The sequence below is a fragment of the Typopeltis vanoorti genome, chromosome 18 (assembly GCF_054136105.1).
Source record: "Typopeltis vanoorti isolate ZY-2024b chromosome 18, IOZ_Tvanoo_1.0, whole genome shotgun sequence".
Taxonomy (NCBI): Eukaryota; Metazoa; Arthropoda; class Arachnida; order Uropygi; family Thelyphonidae; genus Typopeltis; species Typopeltis vanoorti.
Window position 1 is genome coordinate 103,645,311 of NC_143566.1, and position 26,595 is coordinate 103,671,905.

General features: G+C 35.6%; 1 protein-coding gene across 4 annotated transcripts in view; it reads right to left on the bottom strand.

Moving 5' to 3' along the window:
• The window catches only part of Not10 (CCR4-NOT transcription complex subunit 10), a 155,091-nt gene that overhangs the window by 103,294 nt on the left and 25,202 nt on the right, over window positions 1-26,595 (bottom strand). For all 4 annotated transcript variants that reach the window (XM_090407829.1, XM_090407830.1, XM_090407827.1 and 1 more), the window contains exons 4-5: window positions 22,537-22,598; window positions 7,726-7,941 (exon numbers count right to left, since the gene is read on the bottom strand). In XM_090407829.1, the coding sequence (XP_090263955.1) occupies window positions 7,726-7,941; window positions 22,537-22,598 (278 nt within the window). The remainder of the gene's footprint in view (window positions 1-7,725; window positions 7,942-22,536; window positions 22,599-26,595) is intronic.

Consider the following 26,595-nt stretch of genomic DNA (forward strand, 5'->3'; position numbering starts at 1 on the left):
TTAAACCGAAATTACTGTTAAAAAAATTAATTACTTATACAATAATGATGGCTATTAAACAGGATAATTTCACAAAACATGTAGATAAATAAGAACTTTACACATTTCTTTATATAGTATGGTGCAAAATCAATACTGAATAACTATGATATGTGACATAGATGGTGAACCTATGGCACATGTGTCCGAGAATTTTGCTGGCACATCAACGATTTACAGGTGATAGCCTTATATATGCTTATAAATTATTCAACCTTTTTTTTTTAATTGTTAAAATACGTACAAGTTCAATTTTGTTTTACATGAGAGAGCAGCTACGAAGACGTGCATATGATTGGTGCAGTATTAACAAAAGATCGCACGACCTAAAGACGAAAGCAACTGACAATTGTTGAGTTGAAATACTAATTCTCCTCAACCAAATTCCATAACATCTGAAACTCATAACAACATTCGCTACATATTTCTTAGTTTTAACACATTCACGACGGGGTATCATTTATCATTCCGACAGAACTGTTCATTACCGGTAGGCTCAACTCACACAAAGTTTCGACCAAAGGTTGAAACTCTTGGGTTGAATTGAGCCTGCCGGTCATGTAATTGAAAAATTGGACAATGGTTTTTACTTAGATACTGTATTTCCAGTGCAACATATGATTTTGCTTTAGTCTGTACAGCATAGTTTCTGTGAGAGGGGAACATGTGATTTGTTAGGTAGCGCATTTTTATTCCAGCTGTCTGTAATTGCACTATTTGTTGAGAAATATATTACACAGACTGCAAAAGGCTCTGTATCTTATTCAGGGATACAATAAAACGACTTGTTTTTCATGCATCTGCAGTGTAATGCTGTTGGGGAGGGAGTGTTGTTAACCGTGGGGAGCAAGTTACTATCGCCTTGACGTGAACATGTTTAAACATTTTTCATGTGCAAGGTATATGCACAACTTTTTAATGTCTTTTTTCGTAATGTAAAATCAGGGGTGTGAGTTATACGTGAGGACCAGTTATATTCGAGTAAATACTGTAAGCGTTTCACCGGCAAGTTGACATCCTTCGTTTTTTTTTCAAACTAACATCATTAAAATCAATTTAATAATACAATAATCAATTTTACACTGAATAATATTATAAATTTATATATAAATAAATATAAATAAAATAAAATATTATAAATTTATAAATAAATAAAGTTAGATTAATTTTTCCCCTATTAAAAACTGCCAGGCACGTCAGCAATTCGATTTGTAAATTTTTGGCATGCACACATAAAAACGTTCGTCACCACTGATATATGATATGGAGTAAACCGGTTTATTAACAAAGGAATATATGTTTACTCATGATGATATATACATCCACAACTATTGGTGAAATCTTGGTCAAATAAAGCATTAATGGTGGTAGACTGCGTGCTCGATATGGACACCTTGTCTTTCAAAACAGGTTTCGTAGCACATGCAAAGGTTCTCTGTCATCTTGGAGAAAAGTAGACATATCGTGTAATTTTATTCCTTAGTTCATCAAGGATCCATGAATGTGTTAGCGGAGCTAATCTCAGGTGGTATGGTCACTTAAACAGAATGGGAGAGGAAAGATTAGCAAAACAAGTGTTCTCTGCCAGGTTGGAAGGAAAAAGACACAGAGGAAGGCCAAGATATAGGTGGATTGATATGGTAAAAAGTGCCTTAGAAGATAGAAATATAAGATCTGACAATGTTGGAGTCTTGACAGGTAACAGATTGATTTGGAGGAAAATTGTAGATAGGAAGTTAGTAATTAAGTAAATTTTTCATGTAGTACTATCATATCCTGTACACCCCTTGAGGGTACATGTCAGGAATTTGATGATGAGTTCATCAAAGTTTGAAGACGGGTCATGGTGGAATACTCATTCCTTCAACATACCCAAAATGAAGCCAGCAACCAGCAGCAATGCAAATCAGGAGAATGCGAAGGGTATAGGAATTCTGTGAGCCTCAAAATGAGCCTCCCAGGGAAATGTTCTGATAATTAGGCTCTAGAACCAAGTAATGTGTGACAGGTTGCTCCATCCTATTCAACTACCTGTGCACGGAATGTTTTTTTGCATGACACACCCTATGCAAATTCTGAGTGAATGGAACCAACACATTCTCAATGTAGCGTTCACTATTCAAGGTCACGGTTACATCATCCTCTTCAATGAAGTAGGGCCCAATAATGCCATGTCCCGAAGCCACACACCATGTGGTGACCTTCTTGGTGTGAAGAGGTTTCTCTTGGACAAATTCAGGTCTCAAGAAACCAAAAACACTGCAAAGACTGGGGATATCCAGGGAATGAGTTGTTGTCATTATCCACCATCTGGACATGTAGAAGCTCTCAGCAAAGTGGGTCTCCAAATGTATAAAAGCCGACTAAAAGAGAGAAATTGTGCTGTCATCTCAATGGGATTTTGTGTCATTTTGAGAAATCAGGTTCATATTTTTTGGCTTGTATTGTGACTGTTGATGAAATATGGCTTCATCACTATAACCTAGAGACCAAATAACACTCAATGGAGTGGAGACACAAAGATTCTCCATGGCCAAAGAAGTTCCGAACCCAAAAGTGAGCAGGGAAGGTACTTGCCATTGTCTTTTGGAATATGGATGGTGTAATCCTTACCAAGTAACTCAAAAAAAAGGTGAAACTGTTACAGCAGCAATTTGTTCAACAACTCTGAAGGAACTAAAGTAGGTACTGCAGGAAAAATGCTGTGGGAAATTGAGCACAGGCATGTTGCTTTTGCAGGACAACACCTGCTCATGAAACCCAACAGACAATATACAACTTGGGCTTTCAATGTCTGCTTCACCCACCCTATTTGCCAGACCTAACCCCATGACTTCACAGATGATGAAGTCATATCTGCAGCTGAGGACTGGTTCGTGCAACAAGGGAAAGATTTTTCTCAGAGGATTGCAAATGATGCAGCAGTGTTGTAACAGGTGTATAACACTTTGTGGGGAGTATGTAGAATAACATGTAAGCTACGTGGTTCTGCCTCAATTCCTTCACGGTAATTATAACAGCTTTTCAGCACACCCTCATAGATCTCTCTCTCTCTCTTTTGATTAATTAGATCCACAAGAGACCAAGAATGTGTTTTAATATTGTGCATCGATATATTTCTGCTGTGCTATCTTCAGCATTATCTCCAAGGAGTTGAATACCATTAACAGAATTTTCTCAGTCAGCACAGAGAATTTGGTCATCAAGAATTGCCATATCTATTTCCTAGCATCACAAGAGGACCATTTATGGTCCCCTTGTGATGCTAGGAAACACTCTTATCATCTTAAGATTACAGTCAGCCATCAATAAATCATGAGATTTTTGTGCACATATAGAAATTCTTTGAGAAGTAACAGATATCACTTCTGCCACATTATCACTTTGCCAGATCATGCCTAAGATGGACGGTTGAGGAGTAGTATATGGGAGGCTCTGTCAGAACCACAATTATGGCAAAGAGATTGGCCATTCCATATAGGTGACATGTCCAAGAGTCTATTTCAATGACTACATGTCCCTCTTCTCTTTTTGACGATTCCAAAATCAAACCATGAAAAGGATAATAAATGATATGTCACTACAATTAAAAAAATCCTCCTCAAAAATAAATCCAGCAAAGATGGTAAATCAAAGAAAATATCTTAATAAAAAAAAATACATGCATAAACACTAACATAAGTGATATACACAATCTAGCCATAAATACTTTTACAACTTGAACAGCACATAAACCTTGAATCTATTAGGAAATCATTCACAGCTTTCAGCACGTACAAACCAGATGCATAACATACATATTGAGGATGGTATGCACAACATCCAAAGGAAATGCTGCCACTGCTTACTCCAAATCCACTTCAAGCTAGTGATGCTGGGGTGTTATTTCTTACAGACTACTCTCTCTCTCTCTCTCTCAAGCTCTGACCACAATTTGAAATTCCAATGGATTCAGATCAGGACTTCCAGATGGTGATACATGGTCAGGTATGTTTGCCTCCAACCACTGTTGTGTGGTCCTCGTCTTGTGTGCAGGAGCTGAGTCCTGTTGGAAGGTTCACTGCCTACTGTGAAACAAGGTGTTGTTCAGGGGCCATACCACAGGTTCCAACACGGTGTCTTGATACACTCTGATGGATGTTTCGGCCTCTTTCTGCAAAAAAAAAACTTGGACCCCCCCCCCCCGATATGTCAATCCCCCCTACCGAACCATCACTGATGCAGAGTGATGACCTCTTTGAATTTTGGCACATGTTGTGCAACCATCTGGGGGCATATACCCGATCAAATCAAAGAAAATATCCTAATTAAAAAAATATACATGCATAAACACTAGCATAAATGATATACGTGTGTGTGTAATATAAGTCAATCAATCCCCTCACTGAACCATCACTGATGCAGAGTGATGACTCCTCTCTGAATTCTGGCACATGCTGTGCATCCAACCAAATATCTCATCTGTGAAGCGGATATCTCTGTGTCTGCTGTTTGTGTACTGCCAGAGAAGTGCCTTTGATTTTATCACCCTCTGCCACATAAGTTGTGGTGTTAGGAAATATCCAGTAGAATGATGATAGGCTCCCATCCCCAGGTCATCAGTACATGTGATATTGTTCTCTGCAAAATGTTCATCTCTCATGACACTTTCTGTGTTCTCATAGGATTACAGCAGAGGCATGTCTTCACAGCCTTCACAAGCTGTTGCAGAGTAACACAGCATGATCAGTCTTTTCTTTGGCAGTCAGATACGTCTTCTGTATTGATATAATGGTTAATAGTCCGATAATACAAACATCCTACTGATCCTGATTGTTTTTGTCATGTTTAAAATAACAGGTATGTTATTTTCAACACACATTTTCTTATTTTCTTTGGCAGTCAGATACGTCTTCTGTATTGGTATAATGTTAATGGTCCGATAACACAAACATCCTACTGATTCTGAGTGTTTTTAGTCTGTTTCGCTGCATTATAACTTTGTGAAGTGCTATTATAGCTACACAGTTCTCATAGTCTCCCTGCTGCGTGTTAATCCATACAGCTAGACCAGTGGTTCTCAACCTTTTATGCTTCACGTGCTCTCTGGAAATGTGTATGTAACTGGCATACTTGTATAGATAGATAAAACTATGGTTATAGTATAACAATGGGAATAAAATAAAACAATTATATATATACACACACACATTAAATTTTGGATTTATAAATTACTATATCGATAAACACAAAGAGTGACAAACAATTTAACAAATCTTGTAAAATTATAAACATTTTACTAATGTGTTCTATGTTGAGAAGAAAACAGAAGCCATGGTAAAAAAATGATCTCTGAGAAAACGGAATTAAAAAGAACAGTGATCGATTTCAGCAACTAGATTCATTTCTTAAAGAAAGTGAGCAAACAATTGCAGACTTAGACATCAGACAACAAATAATCATGTCAGTGTGGCCAACTTAGCAACTTGGTTACTAGATCTAGCGACTTTTAAGCTCTCACAGTGTACCCCCAAAAATTCTACCATGTACCTCCAAGGGGTACGATTACCACACGTTGAAAACTCTCTTTCTCTACTGATTTCTCTGCTATGCAGAAGTTGTATTTATGGCAAGACTAGGTACACACATCACTTACAGACATCTAAATATATCCCTCTTTTTGACAGAAATCCAAACTGCAGCTACAGCAACCAGTTCACATTAACATTCACATTATACTCTGCAGTGGTTCCTTCCACTATAAGGAACCTGTCTCTGTGTGCCAGGGAATGAAATTACAGAATCCTTTGCTTATCTGATGTATTTACTGCTCTCTGGATTCTAAAAACTACTCTGATCTCTTCAAATTCTTCCCTGAAGCTTGATTTTATGCAATCCAATTATCTAAACAGTGAAGCCATTGTCCTAGGTGACTTCATTGCAACCTAGGAACTACACATTGGATCCCCTTTTCCAATTTTGTTGATGAAATTCTAAAGATGCTAAGTAATATTTACTGTAAACAATAATGCAATGCAAAGTGTACATCTACCAACAAGAATAATCCTCTTCACTCTCCCCCAATGCACTTGATCTTTTCTTGAGTACTTCTCCCTTCCTCTAACCACCTCCAACTTTGGGTCCTCTAGCACTACAAGGGTGCAGAATGGAATGATCTTCTGAAACTTCTACTCTTCCTTTCTGTGATCAGACTACTGCTTCCACCCTTTTGATTCAACTACCTGATCTGGGCAGGTTACAGAAATTATTTCCTGCTAAATTCAAAATTCTTGTCCACTTTCCAAGCCATGGTTTAACAACTGGTGTGTAAGAACTCCAGCTTCATACACGGCTTGTAATGAAGCATGCAACAAATCGAAATATGACTTTGAAAAGGCTTATAGCAGCCTCCTATCCAAACAATCATGCCTTCATCACCCCCCCCCCCCTCAAACCATCATATACAACTTCTGCTTGACCACAATTCTGTGGTCAAGCAGAAGTTGTATATGATGGTTTGAATTGTGTCTTTATCTCTAGGTGCTACTGTTTGTAGCACCTAGAGATAAAGCTTGAAGGAGAAGAATGATGCCAGAGGCGTTATTTCTCCTCCAACTCCCATAGATGATTATGGCAAATCACCTCCCACAATACTAGAAACAGTGTGACATATGCTTCTAGTGATCTTTCGAGCAAAAAACATCAGAAGAATACTAAACAACTTAGATACAAAAAAAAGTCTTCAGATCTCAAAAGCATCTCTGTAATTTTGGAATACACAAATGCCGTATTCCAAAACCAACACCTATTCTATACTGTCTCTATAATCTGTTATACTCAACTGGCTCTTATCCAAGTGCATGGAAGCAAGCATCCAAACTATTCAAAAAAAAAAAAAAAAAGGAGATGAAAGTTCGGTAGCAAACTAACATCTGATCATCCTCACCTCGGTTTTCTCCAAAATAATGGAGAATGTCATTAACAGTCAACTTCTCCATTGCATGGAGACCTATTAGTTAATCAATGATAAATTTGGTAGGTCATCCAGGTGGTGGGAAGGGGTGATTGGTGTAAGCTAAGGGTACACAATGTTGGGTAACTAAAGGAAGAACCAGCCAAGGTAAGATATATGTTACAAAAAGCCAATTCTGAAAGAGGATTGAAGAAAGGTGATGTCCAACTCTTGCTCTACATTCTGAATATAACCTGCACATGGTATAGCATTCTGGTAATTGTAGTAGCATCTACAATGGATCTACAAACACAACCTTAATAAAGCAATATTGTTTCTAAAAGACTTTACTGAAAATAACTTCAACAGAATGTTGGCCTGGTTGACTGAATGGACATTGCTACCTCTCCAACGAACAGGAAATTAAGTCCAAATCTCACTGCAGGTATGAAAAATGTCTTAATGATCATCCATGGGAGACTTATCACCTATGAAGCAACTTGAAAAATACTACATTTAGTTTCTAGAGCAGGGAGTCAGATTGTCTATTTAGCCCACACTATGAAAAATGAAAGACAGGTGTACAAACTTTGGTGGACGGGATATACAGGAATATATATGAACTGCAAAAAAATTAAGGCTGTTAAGTGTTCTATAATAAAATTCTTATTATTTTATTTTCAGAACTAATAACAAGAACAAGCACATAAAAATATATAAACATAGAAAAAAAAAAAAAATAGATAATTTCATACCTGTTGCAGCTTAGGTCTATATTCTTCATTTGAATTAGCTTCACTGGACTCTTTAGATTCTTTATTGTCCTTTTGTTCCTTTTCTTTGGTGCTTTCTCTTTCTTTCTCTTTATCCTTTTCTTTTTCAGTAGATTGGTTCTTTCCATTTGAATTTGATTTGTTCCCTCCAAAGAGCATATTTTCTATGTATCCTACTAAACCTAGGGCCTTTTCTGGCTATCATAAGAAAATTCAATGCTATTTTTATTTCTTAGAAAATGCACTCTGGTGAAAGCTATTGATATAATTAATTATTTATATATAGGTCTCTTAAGCATATGGGCTGAAATTATAAACTTGTGAAATAGTAGATATTACACTTCTATATATCTGACAACCGACGAGCACTATGTCCATTTTTTTTACGCATCGAAGTAAAAGGCTACTTGTCCACTTAGTGGTTTTTCCTTGATACCATGATGGCACATAGTGCCCTTTCCAACTGGTTAATCCACTTATTATTACACACAGGAGCTAGTGCCTTTGCACAACTGAAAAGAGCATGAAACAAAACATTAAAATATACCTAAAACTCAATTCCATAAAAAAATGGACATAGTGCTCTTTACCTCCAGTGTACAGATATGTTTCTTTTACACAACAGAACCTTTGTTAAGTAAAAGAAACATATAGAAATGTATAAAACTTTATTTCAGCATAGACAATAAAATTATGCCTTCTATACCTATGAGATCATCAATATTATTATTACACAGACATCTAAATGGAGTCTGAACACTCATACTGGGAGATCCCCATTAGCCAATGCCTGTCATCTGTCATACCTCTCTTTAAGCTCATTCAACAATAGAGCCCTCATGATGCCTATGGCAAACTATTCCCCCCCCACATCCACTAATTGCAATGAAAAAAATCTATTCCTCATGCCTTTACTAACCACACCCTTACACAACATCCAGGGCTGACTGCCTTGTTATGTACTGAAAAATTTCTTTCAGTACATGACATAAAACCATTTTAATAATACCCATGTTTCTATTATGTCCCTTCTTTTCTGTTCATCCACTCTTGTAATAAACAAAACTTCAGTCTATCTAAAGAGGGAGCATGCCACAGACTGGTCATCATTTTGTTTACCTGCTTCTGAATCTTCACCACCACTTCTGCATCTCCAAGAAACTCAGATGATCAAATATGTACAGAATGGTCTAGATGTGGTCACACGTCAGTTACATAACAAGTTTAGTTTTGTTCCAGTTATTAAAACTGGAATTGCTAATATTATTAATCTGCGTGGTTAGCCGAGTGGCTATGTGCTTCGCAACCATATGCCTGGGAAAGGAGTGTCCCGGGTTTGATTCCCGTCGCTGACATGAGGAGCTTAGGATCTTTCTCAGACATAGCCAAGTTAGTCAGTCTTGGGCATGGACTACAGGATTTTTCTCCCCAGTTTATTTGGGGTTTTGTCTCCCATAAGCAGGTAAACTGGCATCATGAACACATGCACCTACAGACATAGGACACAATGGGAAGCATAGGGCTAGTCACCTTATCCTCAGGACAGGTATGGCTTGGAAGGGCTTAGGACAGCTCCATAACAGGCCAATGGGTCTAATATGAAAAAGGAAGAAGAAGAAGAACTATAATTATTATCTTTCAAGGCCAACAATGCTGAATAAAATTTAACTTAAATTTAAAATCACAGGATCTGGTGAGAACAAACAAAAGATTCACAGTTAACTACTTTAAACTTGATAGGTGCCATTTATTTCTCCCTGAAAGGTCACCAAAATCTAAATAATTAACACCTGTTTTTCTTGAAAATAAGAAAAACCTTATATGCCACTGATTCTCTTGAGGTTTTGCACATCTTGGAAGTGGCAACTTCATTTTTTAATATTTCTTTTTAAACCACACACACAATTCCTTTTATTTTTTAGGACACACGGCACTAAGATAACTTTTTCATTTTTCTTCTGCAAACTCTAATGCTCTTGTTAAACACAAAATCTTAAAATAATAAAGTAATGGACAGATTCTTTAAAATACATTAAATAGTAATTCTCTTCATCATCAAATTCCTTTTATAGGATCTCATGATAGTACTACATGAAAAGTTACATCATAACTAATATTTAAGGAATTGACAGCATATACTAGAAATATAGATTAAATAAACTTTAATATATACCTTCCGATATTTCGGCGAACGTCACCTTGCCATCTCCTTGGGAACTTACTACACAGACACGTGCACACAAGTACTAATAACAGCAAATGAGACTGAAGCAAGGAAGCTAGCGTTTCTTAAAGTCCTGATGGTGCCCCCTGGCGGGCTATATTGGTAGTTCTTGGCCTTTGGGCTGAAGTTCTTCTGATAACAGTTTCCCAAATTTGGGGCAGTTTCATGCATCCAAATTTGTTGAGGTTTGGCATGTTCCTAAGGGCCGAGGCCGATTCCATGAATAGTCTTTCATACTTGAACTTGCTGCGGTGTATTACTGTGGCTTTCTTCCATCTTATTCTGTGGCGAGTATCCAGAGCGTGGTCTGCAAGCCCAGAGTGGCTGTACTGGTAAAATCGGATGTAATCCTTGTGTTCTGAGATTCTGATATTTGGGAAACTGTTATCAGAAGAACTTCAGCCCAAAGGCCAAGAACTACCAATATAGCCCGCCAGGGGGCACCATCAGGACTTTAGGAAACGCTAGCTTCCTAGCTTCAGTCTCATTTGCTGTTATTAGTACTTGTGTGCACGTGTCTGTGTAGTAAGTTCCCAAGAAGATGGCAAAGTGACGTTCGCCGAAATATCGGAAGGTATATATTAAAGTTTATTTAATCTATATTTCTAGTATACGCTGTCAATTCCCTTAAATATTAGTTATCATGTTTAACCAGCGTATAAGCCTCTCAACAAGAAAAGTTACATCATTACTAACTTCCTAACAGAATTTTCCTCCAGATTAGCCTGTCATCTGTCAACATTCCAATATTATCAGATTTTATATTTCTGTCTTATAAGACACTTTTTACTGTATCAATCCACCTACATCTTGGTCTTCCTGAAATCCTGGCAAAGAACACTTGTTTAGCTAATCTTTTTTCTCCCATTTTGTTTAGGTGACCATACCACCTGAGATTAGCTCTGTTAATCCATTCCAGAATGCTAACAATGTCAACTTCTTTCCTAATATCCTTGCATTTAATATGATACTGCCATTGATGCCATCTGTTCAGTATCCTAATCTTTCCCAGGAATTTCATATTTGTGGTCTCTGGTCTTTGATCAAAAGTTTTATTTCTAACTCAGCTCTCAGATCCATAAGTTAAAATTGGTTTGAAAACTGTCTTGTATATAGCTAGTTTAGTGTTTTGACTAATCTTGCTCTTATTCCATATAAATTTATTCAGTTTACTTCCTACCATACCAGCTTTGCTAATTCTGATGTCTCTTTTGAAATTTAATTTGCCATCTTCACTAAAAATTGTGCCTAAACAGCTGAAATGTTTTATTCGTTCTATAGGTTCTCCATTCAGAATGAAGTTCATGTTTTCAATGTTTCTGCCTATTTTCATTATCTTTGTCATGATGATTTTCATATAAAATTTATTATACCACCAGAGTTAAAGATCGGTACTATCAACATAAGAAGCTTGAATGGCAAAGAACTGGAGCTAGCTGAGGAATTAGATAAGTACCAGATCGACATAATAGGGGTGACTGAAACAAAAAAGACAAAAACTGGTGATATCTTTCTGAACAATATACAAACTGTTATATTCAGGAAATGACAATCAAGGAAAAGAAGGAGTAGCCATATTATTCAACACAAAATACGAGGCTAAGCTTCTTGAATGGCAGGCAGTCTCAAGTAGAGTAATGTGGGCAAATATGAGAACTAGACAATGAGACTTATTTGTGGCTATGGTCCCACAGAAGGTTCTACTAAGGTAGAAGTGGAAGAATTTTTTGATGCTTTAGAAAAAGCAACTGACACAACGAGAAAGGAAAAGTTGGTCCTTGTTGGGGATCTAAATAGAAGAGTAGGAAATGATTGTCAGACACACAAAAATATTTTGATAAAATTTGGAGAAAAGAGCAAAGCCAATAATAATGGCAAATATCTGTTGGATTTCTGCTCAGGACATGGACTGGTTATTACTAACACCATGTTCCAACACAAACATTTGCACAAATTCACATGGAGAGAAGAGGCAAGGAATAAGAAAAGTTGCATTGACGATGTTATTATTGATAGTGATATTTTCTCCCTGGTGCAGGACACCAGAGTGTACACAGGATTTGAAATTGGAAGCGATCACTATTTAGACTTGAGCAAGATAAAATTGAATTTCATATTGAAAAGAATAACATGTAAGAAAGTTTTAAAGCGAATAAATGTTGAACAGCTCTCAGATGTGAATTGTAGACAAAGATGATTGACACAAAAAATGAAAGAGTTTGAGAACAGAACCATACCTTGGAGATTCAGTGGCAAGCCTTGAATGAAACCCTGATTGATTCAGCCAGAGAGGAATGTGGTGAAGTTATCTGCAAGAATAGAAAAATCAGAACTCCATGGTGAACACAAGAAGTTAAAGAGGCAGTGAAGGAAAAGAAGAAAGCATATCAAAAGTTCCTGGCAAATAAGTCAAATGTAAGAAAGAGACAAATGTAAGAAATCAAAGAGACAAATGTAAGAAAGCAAAACACTGTCTAAAACTAGCTAAACAAAAGTCATGGAGGGACTTTGGCAAGAACATAGAAAATAAATATCAAGAAGGTATAAGATATTCTGGAGGTTGTTGAAGAAGCTTAGGAATGGAGGGAAGAGTGCTGTAAAAGGAGTAAGAGATGATAAAGGTGAACATGAAAACAGGAGAAAAAGATATCCTTGAAGTATGGAGTAATTACTTTGAAAAACTGCTAAATGAAACAAGCAGTGGTAGCACATTGGTAAAAAACACTCAACTAGCATACAGTCAGGAATGCATATCCATACTTGAAGTAGAAAAAGCCAGCAAAGGCTTGAAATGTGGAAAGGCAGCAGGAGTAGATGATATTCGACCAGAAATGCTGAAGTATGGTGGTATAAGAGTCTTACAGTGGCTGCACTGCATAGTCCAGAAAGCCTGGACAGAGGGACGAATTCCCGAGTAGAGCTCTCATAGTACCCATATATAAAAAGGGAAATAAAACTGAATATGAGAATTACAGAAGTATTTCCCTACTGAGTGTTCCTGGCAAGATCTATGCAAGTATACTTGAGAAACGGTTGAGAAGAATTGTGGAAGAAAAGCTTGGTGAAGAATAAGCGGATTCAGGCCAAACAGAGGCTGTCAGGATCAGATCTTCACTTTACGACAAATAGTCGAGAAAGCATGGGAAAATAAAAAAGATCAGTATTTGAGTTTTGTCGATTTGGAAAAGGCATATGACAAGGTGCCAAGAGAGAAGCTATTCAATACGCTACAGTAATATGGTGTCAATGGGGCATTATATCGAGCAATACTTAGTCTTTATTTGAGTTGCAAATCAGCAATTAGAATTGAAGGAAGTACAGGAAGATGGTTTAATGTTAAATCTGGTATGAGACAAGGATGTACATTATCCCCTCTGTTATTCATTATCTATGTCGATCACATTATGAAGGAAAGTGGTATTATACATGATATCAAAATTGGAGATGTTAATGTCAGCTCTTTGTTTTATGCAGATGATGTTATACTTCTAAATAAATCTGCGACAAGTGTGCAAGATTCTCTGACTAAATTGAATAGCTGTTGTAATAGATATGGTATGAAGGTCAGCAATAAAAAGACAAAGACAATGAAAATAGGCAGAATCATTATAAATGCCAACTGTGTTGTGAATGGAAAACCTGTAGAACAAGTAAAACATTTCAGCACGATTTTTAGTGAAGGTAGTAAATTAAATATAGAAATGGACAACAGAATCAGCAAAGCTGGTATGGTGGGAAGTCAATTGAATAAATTCATATGGAATAAGAGAGAAATTAGTCGGAACACTAAATTAGCTGTATACAAGACAGTGTTCAAACCAATTTTAACTTATGGATCTGAGAGCTGGGTCAGAAGTAAAACACTTGACCAAAGACTAGAGACCGCAGATATGAGAGTCCTGAGAAAAATTAGAAGCGTGAACAGATGGCATCAATGGCAATATCATATTAAAAACGAGGATATTAGGAAAGAACTTGATGTTATCAGCATCCAGGAATGCGTTAGCAGAGCTAATCTCAGGTAGTATGGTCACTTAAACAAAATGGGCAAAGAAAGATTAGCAAAACAAGTGTTCTCTGCCAGGTTGGCAGCAAAACGACCCAGAGGAAGACCAAGATATAAGTGGATTGATACGGTACAAAGTGCCTTAGACGATAAAAATATAAGATCTGATAATGTTGGGAGTCTTGACAAGTAACAGACTGATTTGGAGGAAAATTGTAGATAGGAAGTTAGTAATGATATAATTTTTTCATGTAGTACTATCATATCCTGTACACCCCTTGAGGGTACATGGCAGGAATTTGATGATGATGATGATTTATTATAGCAGTTACTCAATTTGGTCAGAGAATCCTACAAACCTGTCCTGAATTTATTTAGGAGTATAACATAATCACTATAGGCTGTCCAGGAGAGATAGTACCTCTCCACTTGGACGGTTGCACATAACTGTAGTTCAGATGGATTGGTTCTCACTGGACACTATTCTCACTTATGGCTCCAAGAAGCTACTGTGAATCAAACTGAGACTTCTCTTATTCTTTGCATCTTCACTCCATGTGAATGTGCACATTCATTTTTATGTAGGAATATGGTGTTAGTAATAACTAATCCATGTCTGGAGCAGAAATCTAGCAGGTACTTAACCATTATTATTAGCTTTACTCTTTTCTCCAATTTTCCTAAAACATTCTTATTATGCCTGATAATCATTTCCTACTCTGCTGTTTAGATCTCCAACAAGGACGAACTTAAGAAAAAGTTGGTCCTTGTTGGGTCATTGTGTCAGCTGAATTTCTAATGCTTTAAAATTCCTCCACTTCTTCCTTAGTAGAACCTTGTGAGGGACCATGAACACAAAAAGTCTCATTGTTCAGTTCCCAATTCTGACATTAGCCCACAACATCCTACTTAATAAAGCTTGCTATTTGAGAAGATTATCCTCATATTTAGTGTTTAACATTATAGCTACTCCTTCTTTTCTGTGAGTGTTATTTTCTGAATATAACATATTGTATTTGTTGATTAGAAAGATCTCACCTGATTTTGTCTATTTTTTTTTTTTTTTGTTTGTTTGTTTCAGTAACACCTATTATGTCAATCTGGTAGTTATCCAATTCTGCTAGTTTCTTTCTTTTTGCTTGATGCTTCTTATGGTGATGGTGCCAATCTTGATCTCTGCTAATGTTGAGTCGGAGTTTGTTCCAGTAGCTGACTTGTTGCTATTTTCCCCCTGGTTCCCTGATGAAAACAATAAGGGCCTTGTTTAACCAGGCGATGTCCCAGCCAGCATGAAATTTTATCATGCTGTACCATTATTTTGAGTTATGGTTTAAGTCAATAAGAATACAATTTGGTTGGCTAAATTCCAAATTGTGACCCATCCTTGTTTGTTCAGTATCCAGGTAGATACCCAATAAGGTGCACCACGAGAAGGTGAGGATTGGACTTCAGGTCAGAAGCCCTAGTCGGTTCTCCGCATTCCCCCAAAAGGCCATGGAGGTTTCCTCCCAGTTATCCAGCCTTAACCCGTAAGCACCCCTCCCAAAAATAGAAATTCTTGTTCTGGTTAGTTTTATATTTTATCCAAGGAGATGGCTACTGTTAAGCATAAAAAATTAACTTTTTTTTTTAATGCTTAACCAACAGCAAAGGAGTTTCCAGAAGAAAAAGAAAACTATATAAAATTATCTTAGAGATATTGTTTTCAAGGAAGCAAATAAAAGTAACCATGTTTAATAAATATTAAAGATAAAGTCACCACAGCTAAGATGTGCAAAACCTTAGGATGAGATGGAATCATAGTGGCACTTAGGATTTTTCTTACTTGCAAGAAAAACAGGTATGAAATTACACTAATGATATTTAGGATATTTTTCTTTGTCCTCTTTTCAAGTATGCTTGCATAATTCTGACACTGGAATGTTCAGCAGGGGAATTCTAGTTCTCATTGTTCTAATTCTGGTCCAGAATAATTACTTTGAAAAATTTTTAACTGAGGCAACCCATATAGATAGTAACAGAAAATATCCAAGCTGAATGCAATTAGAGGAACATTCCTTTTGAATTATGGCAATGCAGTTCGTTAATTTTATTTTTTTTCCATCCACATATTTGAAGTGAAATATTAGCTGGAGTATATATTTGACTTAATAATTTTTCCAATGGATTTTTCTCCATACATTAACTGAAACGTTCCCTTAATTGCATTCAGTTTCTGTTACTATCTATACTGGTTGCCTCAAGTAAAATTTTTTCAAAGTAATTACTCTGAACCGGAATTTCTCAACTGGGGTTCTGCAATAAATCATGATTGAAAAAAAATGATAAACATCGTATAAATAAAATAAATTTGGAGATAGGACAAATCAAAAATAATGTATGGTGAAAATACTCTAAAACAAAAAGAAATCAAACACATTGAAATAGTGAGTTCATACAAACATCCAAGACAAATCATTACAAATGACCATAAACTTAATAAAGAAAGATTTACAATCAGTGTGTACTCCTAATGATGACCTATGTTAGTGAAACCTGAAGCATGACTAAATAAAAAAAAGTTGGAGAAACTGAAAACAGCGCAATAAAACATGAAAAGAGCCATTTTGAGAATAATATGATTAGATAAAAAGAATAATAATTGAATAAGGAAGAAAACAGAGGTAATGGGCATTGCATTAGTAATAAAAGGCACTGAACAGAACATGTGATGAGAATGTCTGACAACAGACAGACAAAGAGAACATCAAGAGCCGGTTATTGGAAATGAGGTAGACCAACGGTAAGATGAGATAAAAAAATGTTATGGGCATTTGTGACACCATTACATGTTGCTCAAAAGCAGTAAAAACTCACATTTTCAGTCAACTAAGTAAGTCTTTTTAACTTATATATTTTAAACATACACAAATATACTTAATACAATTTTTGGTCAGATTAACAAGCAAATCTACTACATTCACTTCATTAAAAATTAACGCTACACGTAAACACGATGCATTAACTATGCATGACTACTATATATAAACAATGCACAACTATATATACATATATACATACATATAAAAAAAGCAATTAAGCATGCAGTTCTCAAAATATAAATGCACTAAATTTCACAAACAAAATTCTGCCAAACATCTGTATGGATATACTGATAATCTAGACCAGCTCATCCTTGTTTGATTAATATAGAAGTAAATAATTATTAACAGGATGCACCTTGAGAAGCTGAGGATCAAACACTTGTTTAAAAGTCTCAGTCAAGTCTCTAGAATTCTAACAGGTTACATGGACTTCTCTTTCAGATTAACTTTTTTATCACATGTTTCTGTAAATAAGTACATATTCTCTTTCACACTGTTTTGCATGTTCCTGAAGATAACAAATAAGCCTGTTCAAATAAACAACACAGATATTATTGCATTTTATTTTATCTCAAGTCTACGTTTTATTCCAGAATGTTATCAACATGAATCCTTTATTCTCAATAAAACCATGTATATGCTGTTCTGTGTAAACTCTACTTACCATGGGTCAAAGCAGATGCTGCTCCAAAAAGGAAATGCCAGATCCCCTACCACAAGAAGTCCAGAGGGAAAGGGGGGGGGACAAAATCACAGAGATGAAGTTGTTCTTGCTCACCCAGCACAGAATTTAGACCTGATAATTTGATATCCTATGATCTGAATGATGATTCATATCATAGGACAGTTTGCCAACACTGAGTAAGTCAGAAATGGAGACTTGTGAATGCAGAACAAGTTAGAATGAATGTTCAGTATATTTACCACTTGGAGGCTGTTTTTATAATAAATTGTAATTTTCCTCATTTAACAGTCTCCATGTAGCAAATACAGTAATGCCCCATCTTACAATGTTTTGCTTTATGATGATCCACTATACAATGATTTTTGTAACATGACGGTGCCTTGAATACCGATGAGTAGTTTTTGTGTGTAATCTGTTTATGAAGTCTTTGCTGCAGCTCTCTTTCTCTCTTCAGTTTTCCTGGTTTGAATTATAAAACCGTTTATAACTATTAATTTCTTTTATTGTTGTTAATAATGGCAGAAAGAAATCAGCCATTATCAGCTAAGATTAAAATGATTAAATTTAGTGATAATGGGACATTGGACACTGAGATAATGTACAAATAAAACCTACCTTGCACTACTGCTGTTACAGTTGTTATAAACAAAGCTCTTAGTGAGTGAAAAGCACTACACCAGTTAATGCTATAACTATCTGTAAACATAATCTTATTGCTGAGATTGAAAAAAACTAACATTTTGGCAAAAATTACTTTTTTTTTTTTTTTACAAAAGTTATTCTATATTTCTGGGTTGAATAACAGATGGAAATAAATGCTTTATTATTTAGATCAGTTATACACATGTTGTATATGAATGCTTAAAAATGTTGTTAAATCATTACTATGCATCTGCATCTACAAGTGGGAAAAAAAGGGTAATGATTCACCACATGACAATGGACCAGAACTCTATGTCACATGTCTGTACAGTGAACATTAATTTCAATATAAATAGCCTATATTTTGGGTGAATACTGTTTTTTTTTTCTTCTCTTCTTCTTTCCAATTGTAATTTTTGTATATGAAGTGTTAAAAATGAAAATGATGCTAAAATGCAAAAAACTTTTTGTCACTGGCACAGAAACTTTTTTTTTCACAGCATCCACCCATGAAATATTAAAGACAGAGATTATTTAACCTATAGCACATTAGTACTGTGGAGGGTAAAATGTTGGGAAAAAAGGAGAATTTGTTCACCTCAGATGGAATATTTATAGACTACACTTTGAGAAATATACATAACTCCCATATTATTACAAAGAATGAATAGAGAAGATGAATGAGAAAGTAAAAGGAAGCAGAACTCTGTGGAACACCCCTTTTTTCCCCATGGTGGATGGTATAAGAATGATCTCCCATGGATCATTAATTTCAATATTACATAATGCATACTACTGATCCCATGGATCAGTAGTATGCATGCTGAAAAATATTTATTATGATGGAGATTTTCAGATAATGTAGAAACTAACTTAACAGGAGCATGCACAGACACCAAACACACTTCAGAAGTTAAACATTCAAAATAATCAGGCCACTGCTATAAGGACCAAGAGATATTTTAGTATCAAACAGAACAAGATCCTTCTGATATATTTCAAGAGAAAAATGAAACAAGTCATTGACTCCTAATTTTACTTTCTGATTAATCCTTGTATACTCTTGTGAAATTATGGAAGAAGGTTCATATTCATTTGTAGATGCATTCACAATAAACTGCATGTATTTGTTTTGTCAACAACCACCTGAATGGGTGAACCAATTTTAATGAAGCCTAATATTTAAGACTCAGAGAAAAATAGTCAACTTTTAATTTTTCAAAAATTAGCAATTTTTTCAGCAAATTTTTTTTAGCAAATTAACTAATTAGCAAATTAGCAATTCAGGGGGGTGCTTAAGGGTCAAAGCTGTACTGTATAACTGAGAGGAGACCTCATGGCAAAACTCGTAGAAGGGTTGTAAGTTCTGTTCGCTACAAACTTGATATTAACTAGGTCTGCCTACTCACTGATGAGACCTCAATAAAGGTTGAAACCGGTCTGGGTAGTGACCTTCTCTCATAATGTCGAACAATAATACAGCTCCTAGGAGCTAAGTTCACATTATGGGTAAATATCAAGAATAGTGATCGGAGCTTGCTCCACCTTTGACACGAGTTGCCTCAGCCTGCACTACCTTTAGGGTCAGTTGCTGCAGTATCCAGGTATTTGCTTACGCTTGGAATCGCCGAACTTTATATAGTTTCTACTATATTCGGCATGAAACTCTTTGAGTTTCTTATTCGGCTAAGAACATATATGGGATGTAATATCCCTTAACTTAAACAAGTTATATGTCGCCGAATTGAAGCCTTTGGCTCTTCATTTTTCTAATTATCATATGCCTTTTCCAAATCGACAAAACTTAAATACAGATCTTTATTATATTCCCATGCTTTCTCGACTATTTGTCGTAAAGTGAAGATCTGATCCTGACGGCCTCTATTTGGCTTGAATCCAGCTTGTTCTTCACCCAGCTTTTCTTCCACAATTCTTCTCAACCGTTTCTCAAGTATACTTGCATAGATCTTGCCAGGAACAATCAGTAGTGAAATACCTCTGTAATTCTCACATTCAGTTTTATTTCCCTTTTTACATATGGGTACTATGAGAGCTCTACTCCAATCATCAAGAATTCGTCCCTCTGTCCAGGCTTTCTGAACTATGCAGTGCAGCAACTGTAAGACTCTTATACCACCATACTTCAGCATTTGTGGTCGAATATCATCTACTCCTGCTGCCTTTCCACATTTCAAGCATTTGCTGGCTTTTTCTACTTCAAGTATGGATATGTATTCCTGACTGTATGCTAGTTGAGTGTTTTTTACCAATGTGCTATCACTGCTTGTTTCATTTATCAGTTTTTCAAAGTAATTACTCCATACTTCAAGGATATCTTTTTCTCCTGTTTTCATGTTCACCTTTATCATCTCTAACTCCTTTTACAGCACTCTTTCCTCCATTCCTAAGCTTTTTCAACAACCTCCAGAATATCTTACACCTTTTTGATATTTATTTTCTATGTTCTTGCCAAAGTCCCCCCATGACTTTTGTTTAGCTAGTTTTAGACAGTGTTTTGCTTTCTTACATTTGTCTCTGTATTCTGTAAGAGCAGAAGCTGACTTGTTTGCCAGGAACTTTTGATATGCTTTCTTCTTTTCCTTCACTGCCTCTTTAACTTCCTGTGTCCACCAGGGAGTTCTGATTTTTTTATCCTTACAGACAACCTCACGACATCCCTCTCTAGCTGAATCAATCAGGGCTTTTTTCAAGGCTTGTCAATGAATCTCAAAGATTTGATTCCTGTTCTCAAACTCTTTCATTTTTTCTTCAATAATCTTTGTGTATTTTAGTCTACAGTTCACATCTGAGAGCTGCTCAACTTTTATTTGCTTTAAAACTTTCTTATATGTTATTCTTTACAATATGAAATTCAATTTTATCCTGCTCAAGACTAAATAGTGATCACTTCCAATTTCAAATCCTCTGTACACTGTGGCGTCCTGCACCAGGAAGAAAACATCACTATCAACAATAACATAGTTAATGAAACTTTTCTTATTCCTTGCCTCTTCTCTCCATGTGAATTTGTGCACATTTTTATTTTAGAACATGGTGTTAGTAATAACCAGTCCATGTCCTGAGCAGAAATCCAACAGATATTTGCCATTATTATTAGCTTTGCTCTTTTCTCCAAATTTTCCCAAAATATTTTTGTATGTCTGACAATCATTTCATACTCTGCTATTTAGATCCCCAACAAGGACCAGCTTTTCCTTTTTCATTGTGTCAGTTGCTTTTTCTAAAGCATCAAAAAATTCCTCCAATTCTACGTTAGTAGAACCTTCTGTGGGACCATAGGCACAAATAAGTATCATTGTCCAGTTCCCGATTCTCATATTTGCCCACATTACTCTACTTGAGACTGACTGCCATTCAAGAAGATTAGCCTCGTATTTTGTGTTGAATACTATGGCTACTCCTTCTTTTCCTTGATTGTCATTGCCTGAATATAACATTTTGTATTTATTGCTCAGAAAGACACCAGTTTTGGTCTTTTTTGTTTCAGTCACAGCTATTATGTCGATCTGGTACTTATCTAATTCCTCAGCCAGCTCCATCTCTTTGCCATTCAGGCTTCTTATGTTGATAGTACCAATCTTTAACTCTGGTGATGTTGAGTTGTCGTTTGTTTTCAGATTTGTTCCAGTAGCTGACTTTTCGCTGTTCGCCCTGGTTCCCTGGTGAAAACAACGGGTGCCTTGTTTAACCGGGCAACGCCCCAGCTGGCATGAAATTTTGTCATGTTGTACCATCATTTTTTATTTTGGTTTAACCAATAAGAATACAATTTGGTCGCTAAATCCCAAATTGCCAGCCCATCCTCATTCGTTCAGTATCCAAGTAGATACCCAACAGTGTGCACCACGAGAAGGTGCGGATTGGACATTAGGTCAGAAGCCCTGGTCGGTTCTCTGCATTTCTTTAAAGGCTATGTGGAGGTCTCCTCTCAGTTATACAGCTTGGACTCTTAAGCACCCCCTTAAGATAATATATCTTAATATATCAAATATGGCTGCAATATTACACTGTATGTACATTTTCCCAGATATATTATAATCAGAAAACATTTGGGTGGCTGTTATTATATCTGTTTCTTTCAAAAAACATATAATCAAACCAAGACTTACTCTTGAGCTTAAAGCGCACACACACACAGACACAAAAATCAAAACACCGTGGTAGTGGTGTGTGAGGGGAAGGGGGGGGGGAGAATACTTGCATCTGTAACATGTTAGTCATGAAGATAAAAAAACTTAAAACGTTATAAATTTATGACAGTGACACCTTAATTCACATAAAAAATGTTAACTGACTTTTAAAACAAATATGAATTAAAAATAAGCATAATTTAATATAATTTATATCTCACTTGATGTGTACATAGATATAGCTCCAGCAGTAGAAAACAGATTTTCTTAGCTAGGTTTTCATCTGAAAAACAAGGATTTCTGTATATTATCATTACATTCATATATGGCATCCAATAGAATGCTCACAAATGAATATTTATTGGTGACATGCACTGTAAAACAAACTACCAACAGAAGTACAGTAGACCCTGCTTTATGATTTCCCAATAACAGTAAAAATTTTATTTTATGATTGTATGAAATGTCAGACTACAGAAGTGAGGTGACAAGGATATCTATCCTTCTGAATGACTAAAATCACAATGCACAACCAACAGCATATAATTTTAATTAGAATGAATAGCTACTAATAAATGAATGAATATACTTTCTTTTTATCCAATGATTGAGTTTTACATAATAAAATAATGCATGCATATTTATAATAATAATAATAATGAAATGCACTGTGTCCAGATCACTTAGCACCATCTTAAAGAACAAAATTTATTATGATTACAGCTATTTTGCCTGCTTCAGTTTAGGAGTACCCCTGTTTAAATGTCATTGGTTATTTACTCATGGATTCTTAGGGCATTATGAGTGTAGATGTACTAAAAAGTATATGTAGCCTAAGGAATAGAAAATTGCACATACCTTTTTCTGGGTGTTGTGGCTTTTCCTCAGTCTGCGATGTCGAAAACTGCAGAGTGTGTGTGTGTGGGGGGGGTGTAGGCAGTATGGTAGGATAAGTTAGAAAAACCCGGGTTTTTCTAACTTATCCTACCATACTGCCTACACCCCCCCCACACACACACACTCTGCAGTTTTCGACATCGCAGACTGAGGAAAAGCCACAACACCCAGAAAAAGGTATGTGCAATTTTCTATTCCTTAGGCTACATATACTTTTTAGTACATCTACACTCATAATGCCCTAAGAATCCATGAGTAAATAACCAATGACATTTAAACAGGGGTACTCCTAAACTGAAGCAGGCAAAATAGCTGTAATCATAATAGTTTATAAAGAGGAGTAACATGGGAGTTTTCCCAGAAATAATATACACAAAATTTATGTTAGATTATATTAGAGTTCAAACTGTATTTTCAGGAACATAACTCCATTCACGACACTGAGTCTATGGGAGATTCAATTTATAATGGATTACTTAATGACAACTTCCCAGGAACCAATTAGATCATAAAAGCAAGGGTCTACTGCCAACTAAAATTCAAAAAATAATCTATTTAACAACTAAATTTTGTTTTTTTTTCATGTAATTCATATTCCTATTAGAAATGCATTATTTTAATTATAAGAACATTTTTAGGTTTCTTTATGAAAGAGAGCTAATAGTAGCATAATGCTATGAACATACCACACTTATTCACTGCTTACTTAAAATAACCCTGTAAGGATTCAAAGGAAAGAAAAATCATTGCCAAAAAATTTTTGTCAGTTCTAGCTTTTACATGATTGCCAAGAATCTTTATCTCTGTGCATGCCATCTCTCAGCTGTTTACCCACTACGCTACTAAATGAGAAAATAAAGGATTACAGAACAGAACAGTTTTAAAGTCTTACAATAGCAAGCTTTACCACCACTTAACATACAGATGTTTAAGTAATCTAGTATTTATAATATTTCAGTATACAAAAAGATGTTTTACAAGAAATGTGACAAACTCTCATTCATAACTGATAGGTTCAGTAAAATAAAAAGAAAAAGATCACTTGAAGTCTGTTTATTTTCATTTATTACTTCACAACACAATTTCTTCTCCTACACATTTTCTCAACATGTTAAAAGTTTAAAAGCTTTTCTAGTGAAGCTCTTCAATTATTTTTGGAACCATTTTTCTCACCTTCATTGACATATTCATTATTTTCAAAATGGGATGTATTTTTTGATTTAGGAAATACTAGAAACACAAGTTAGTTGGTAATCAGCTGGATAAGTGCAATGTCAAGGTTTTCCAGATATATTCGTGATCTGATCCAGTGATTCTTAGTCAATAAACACCTGGATATTTTAAAGGCTATGTCGAGGTTTCTGAATTGGAGTAGTGATATCATCCACTGATTCAGCCAGAAGGGAAGATATTCACAATTTCAAATAGGATCTCAGTGATGGCTGCTCAAGTGACTTTGCTTGTATGTGGCCTAGCATTATGTTATTAAAGCAATCTATTCGTTGGCATGAACATGATTATTTCATTGTTACAACTTTGTGAATGTAACATTGCCTGTTTCATCACATAATCTTGATAAATGACACCTTTACTTCCCAAAAATAGACAGCAAGTACTTTCTGGCAAAAAGTTTCTGGGTGAAAAACACCCCTATCTCCATATGAGACTGGTTAACTCACCTTTCACGGAAAGAGACCAGATAAAGGTTCCTTACAATACAGACGGGAATCGAACCCAGGCTTTTCTGACCAAAGGGCTTTGTCTATACCGACTGAGCTACAGAGACTCTAGCCTCAAACTAACTCTATAAAACCATTATTATATCTACAGCAACATATGGAGCTGAGACTTGGACACTCAATCAGAAAGAAAGAGAGAAAATCAGAGCATTCAAAATGAAATGCTAAAGAAAAATAAGACTCACTAGTCAGAACACAAAACAAATGAGCAAGTCAAACATGAATTATACTGTGATACAGAAGATATCATAATATAATTCTTAAGCAGCAATTAAGATGGTTTGGATACCTGCAGAGAATGCCCTTTCAAAGATTACCGAATATAGTCCTGAATGGAATCATTGGAGGAAGATGATCAAGAGGTAGACCAAAAGAAACTGGGCTACAGTCTTTGAAGGAAAAGTCACAATTATCAAGCTTCAGAAAGATGACAGAAATAGTCAGAATAGAACCAGATAGCAAAGATTTGTACAGTCATCTGATGGATGAGAAAGAAGAAGAAAATGCAGGAGTTGTTTACAAACAACAGCAGTGCATCTAAATCTGTAAGCGTAACAACATAACATAAATATTTCCATATATCGAAATAATGCAGGGGAAACAAAGAAAAAGTTCAAATCATATTTATGTCAATATATGTTGCCTGATAGCATCTTTACTTAAAAACATTTTAAAATAATTGTCTAACTCCAGCTTGGGAAATTAATGCAAAAATAATTTCAACAATATTTTCAGTAACACATTTTCCAAAGTGAATATCTCTTGGACACAACTAATATCTTTACTGGAATTTCCTAATAGAGGAAATTACAAGTAACACAGTTCACTCTTCTAAGTCAAGAGGTCATATTTCCAATGTTCAGGTGGCAAAAATAGCAAGAAAAAATTGTGCTTTCTTTTGAAAAAACAAACAAAGAATGAACACTGTAAATAACACACTGTTATGAAACAATCACTCAGTGAAAAAAAAATTACATTTTTTTCCCTTTACTATTATCATCTGGTATATTCTTGTAGTACAATGAAGAAATCACCGCATATTTGAAAAATACATTTACTGCTATTTTATATTAAAATGTATGACCATGCTCTCCAATAAGTTGGTAACTTTCCCCCAAACACACACACACATGAGTGGGGTTTCAGTTTTAATATTAATAAATGCAAGGTGTTACACTTTGGGATACAGAGATATAAGACTATGTACTGAATTAGTGGAGCTGTACTTCAGGAAGTGGATGAGATTCATGATCTTGGAGTGATGGTGGACAGTGGACTGAAGTTTTGAGGGTGCAATACAAGTGTTTTGCAACAACTGCACATCATACTGCTACTATGATAAAAAGTGTATTGATAGGTAGGAGATGGTGGTGTTGCCTCTATATAAGGCATTGGCCAGACTACACATGGACTACTGTGCTCAAGTTTGGTCACCTAGTTTTCCTTGTGATGTGGAAACACTAGAGAGGATCCAAAGACAAATGACATGATATCATGACTCTGCAGTGCTGGTTATGAAGTGTGTTTGAGAGAATGTAGATTAAAGAAGCTGGTAATAGGAGAAAAAGAGGAGATATGATAAAAACCTTCAAGTTAGTTAAGAGATTCTATCGGATTAATACAGAAGTAATTATAAAAAAAAAG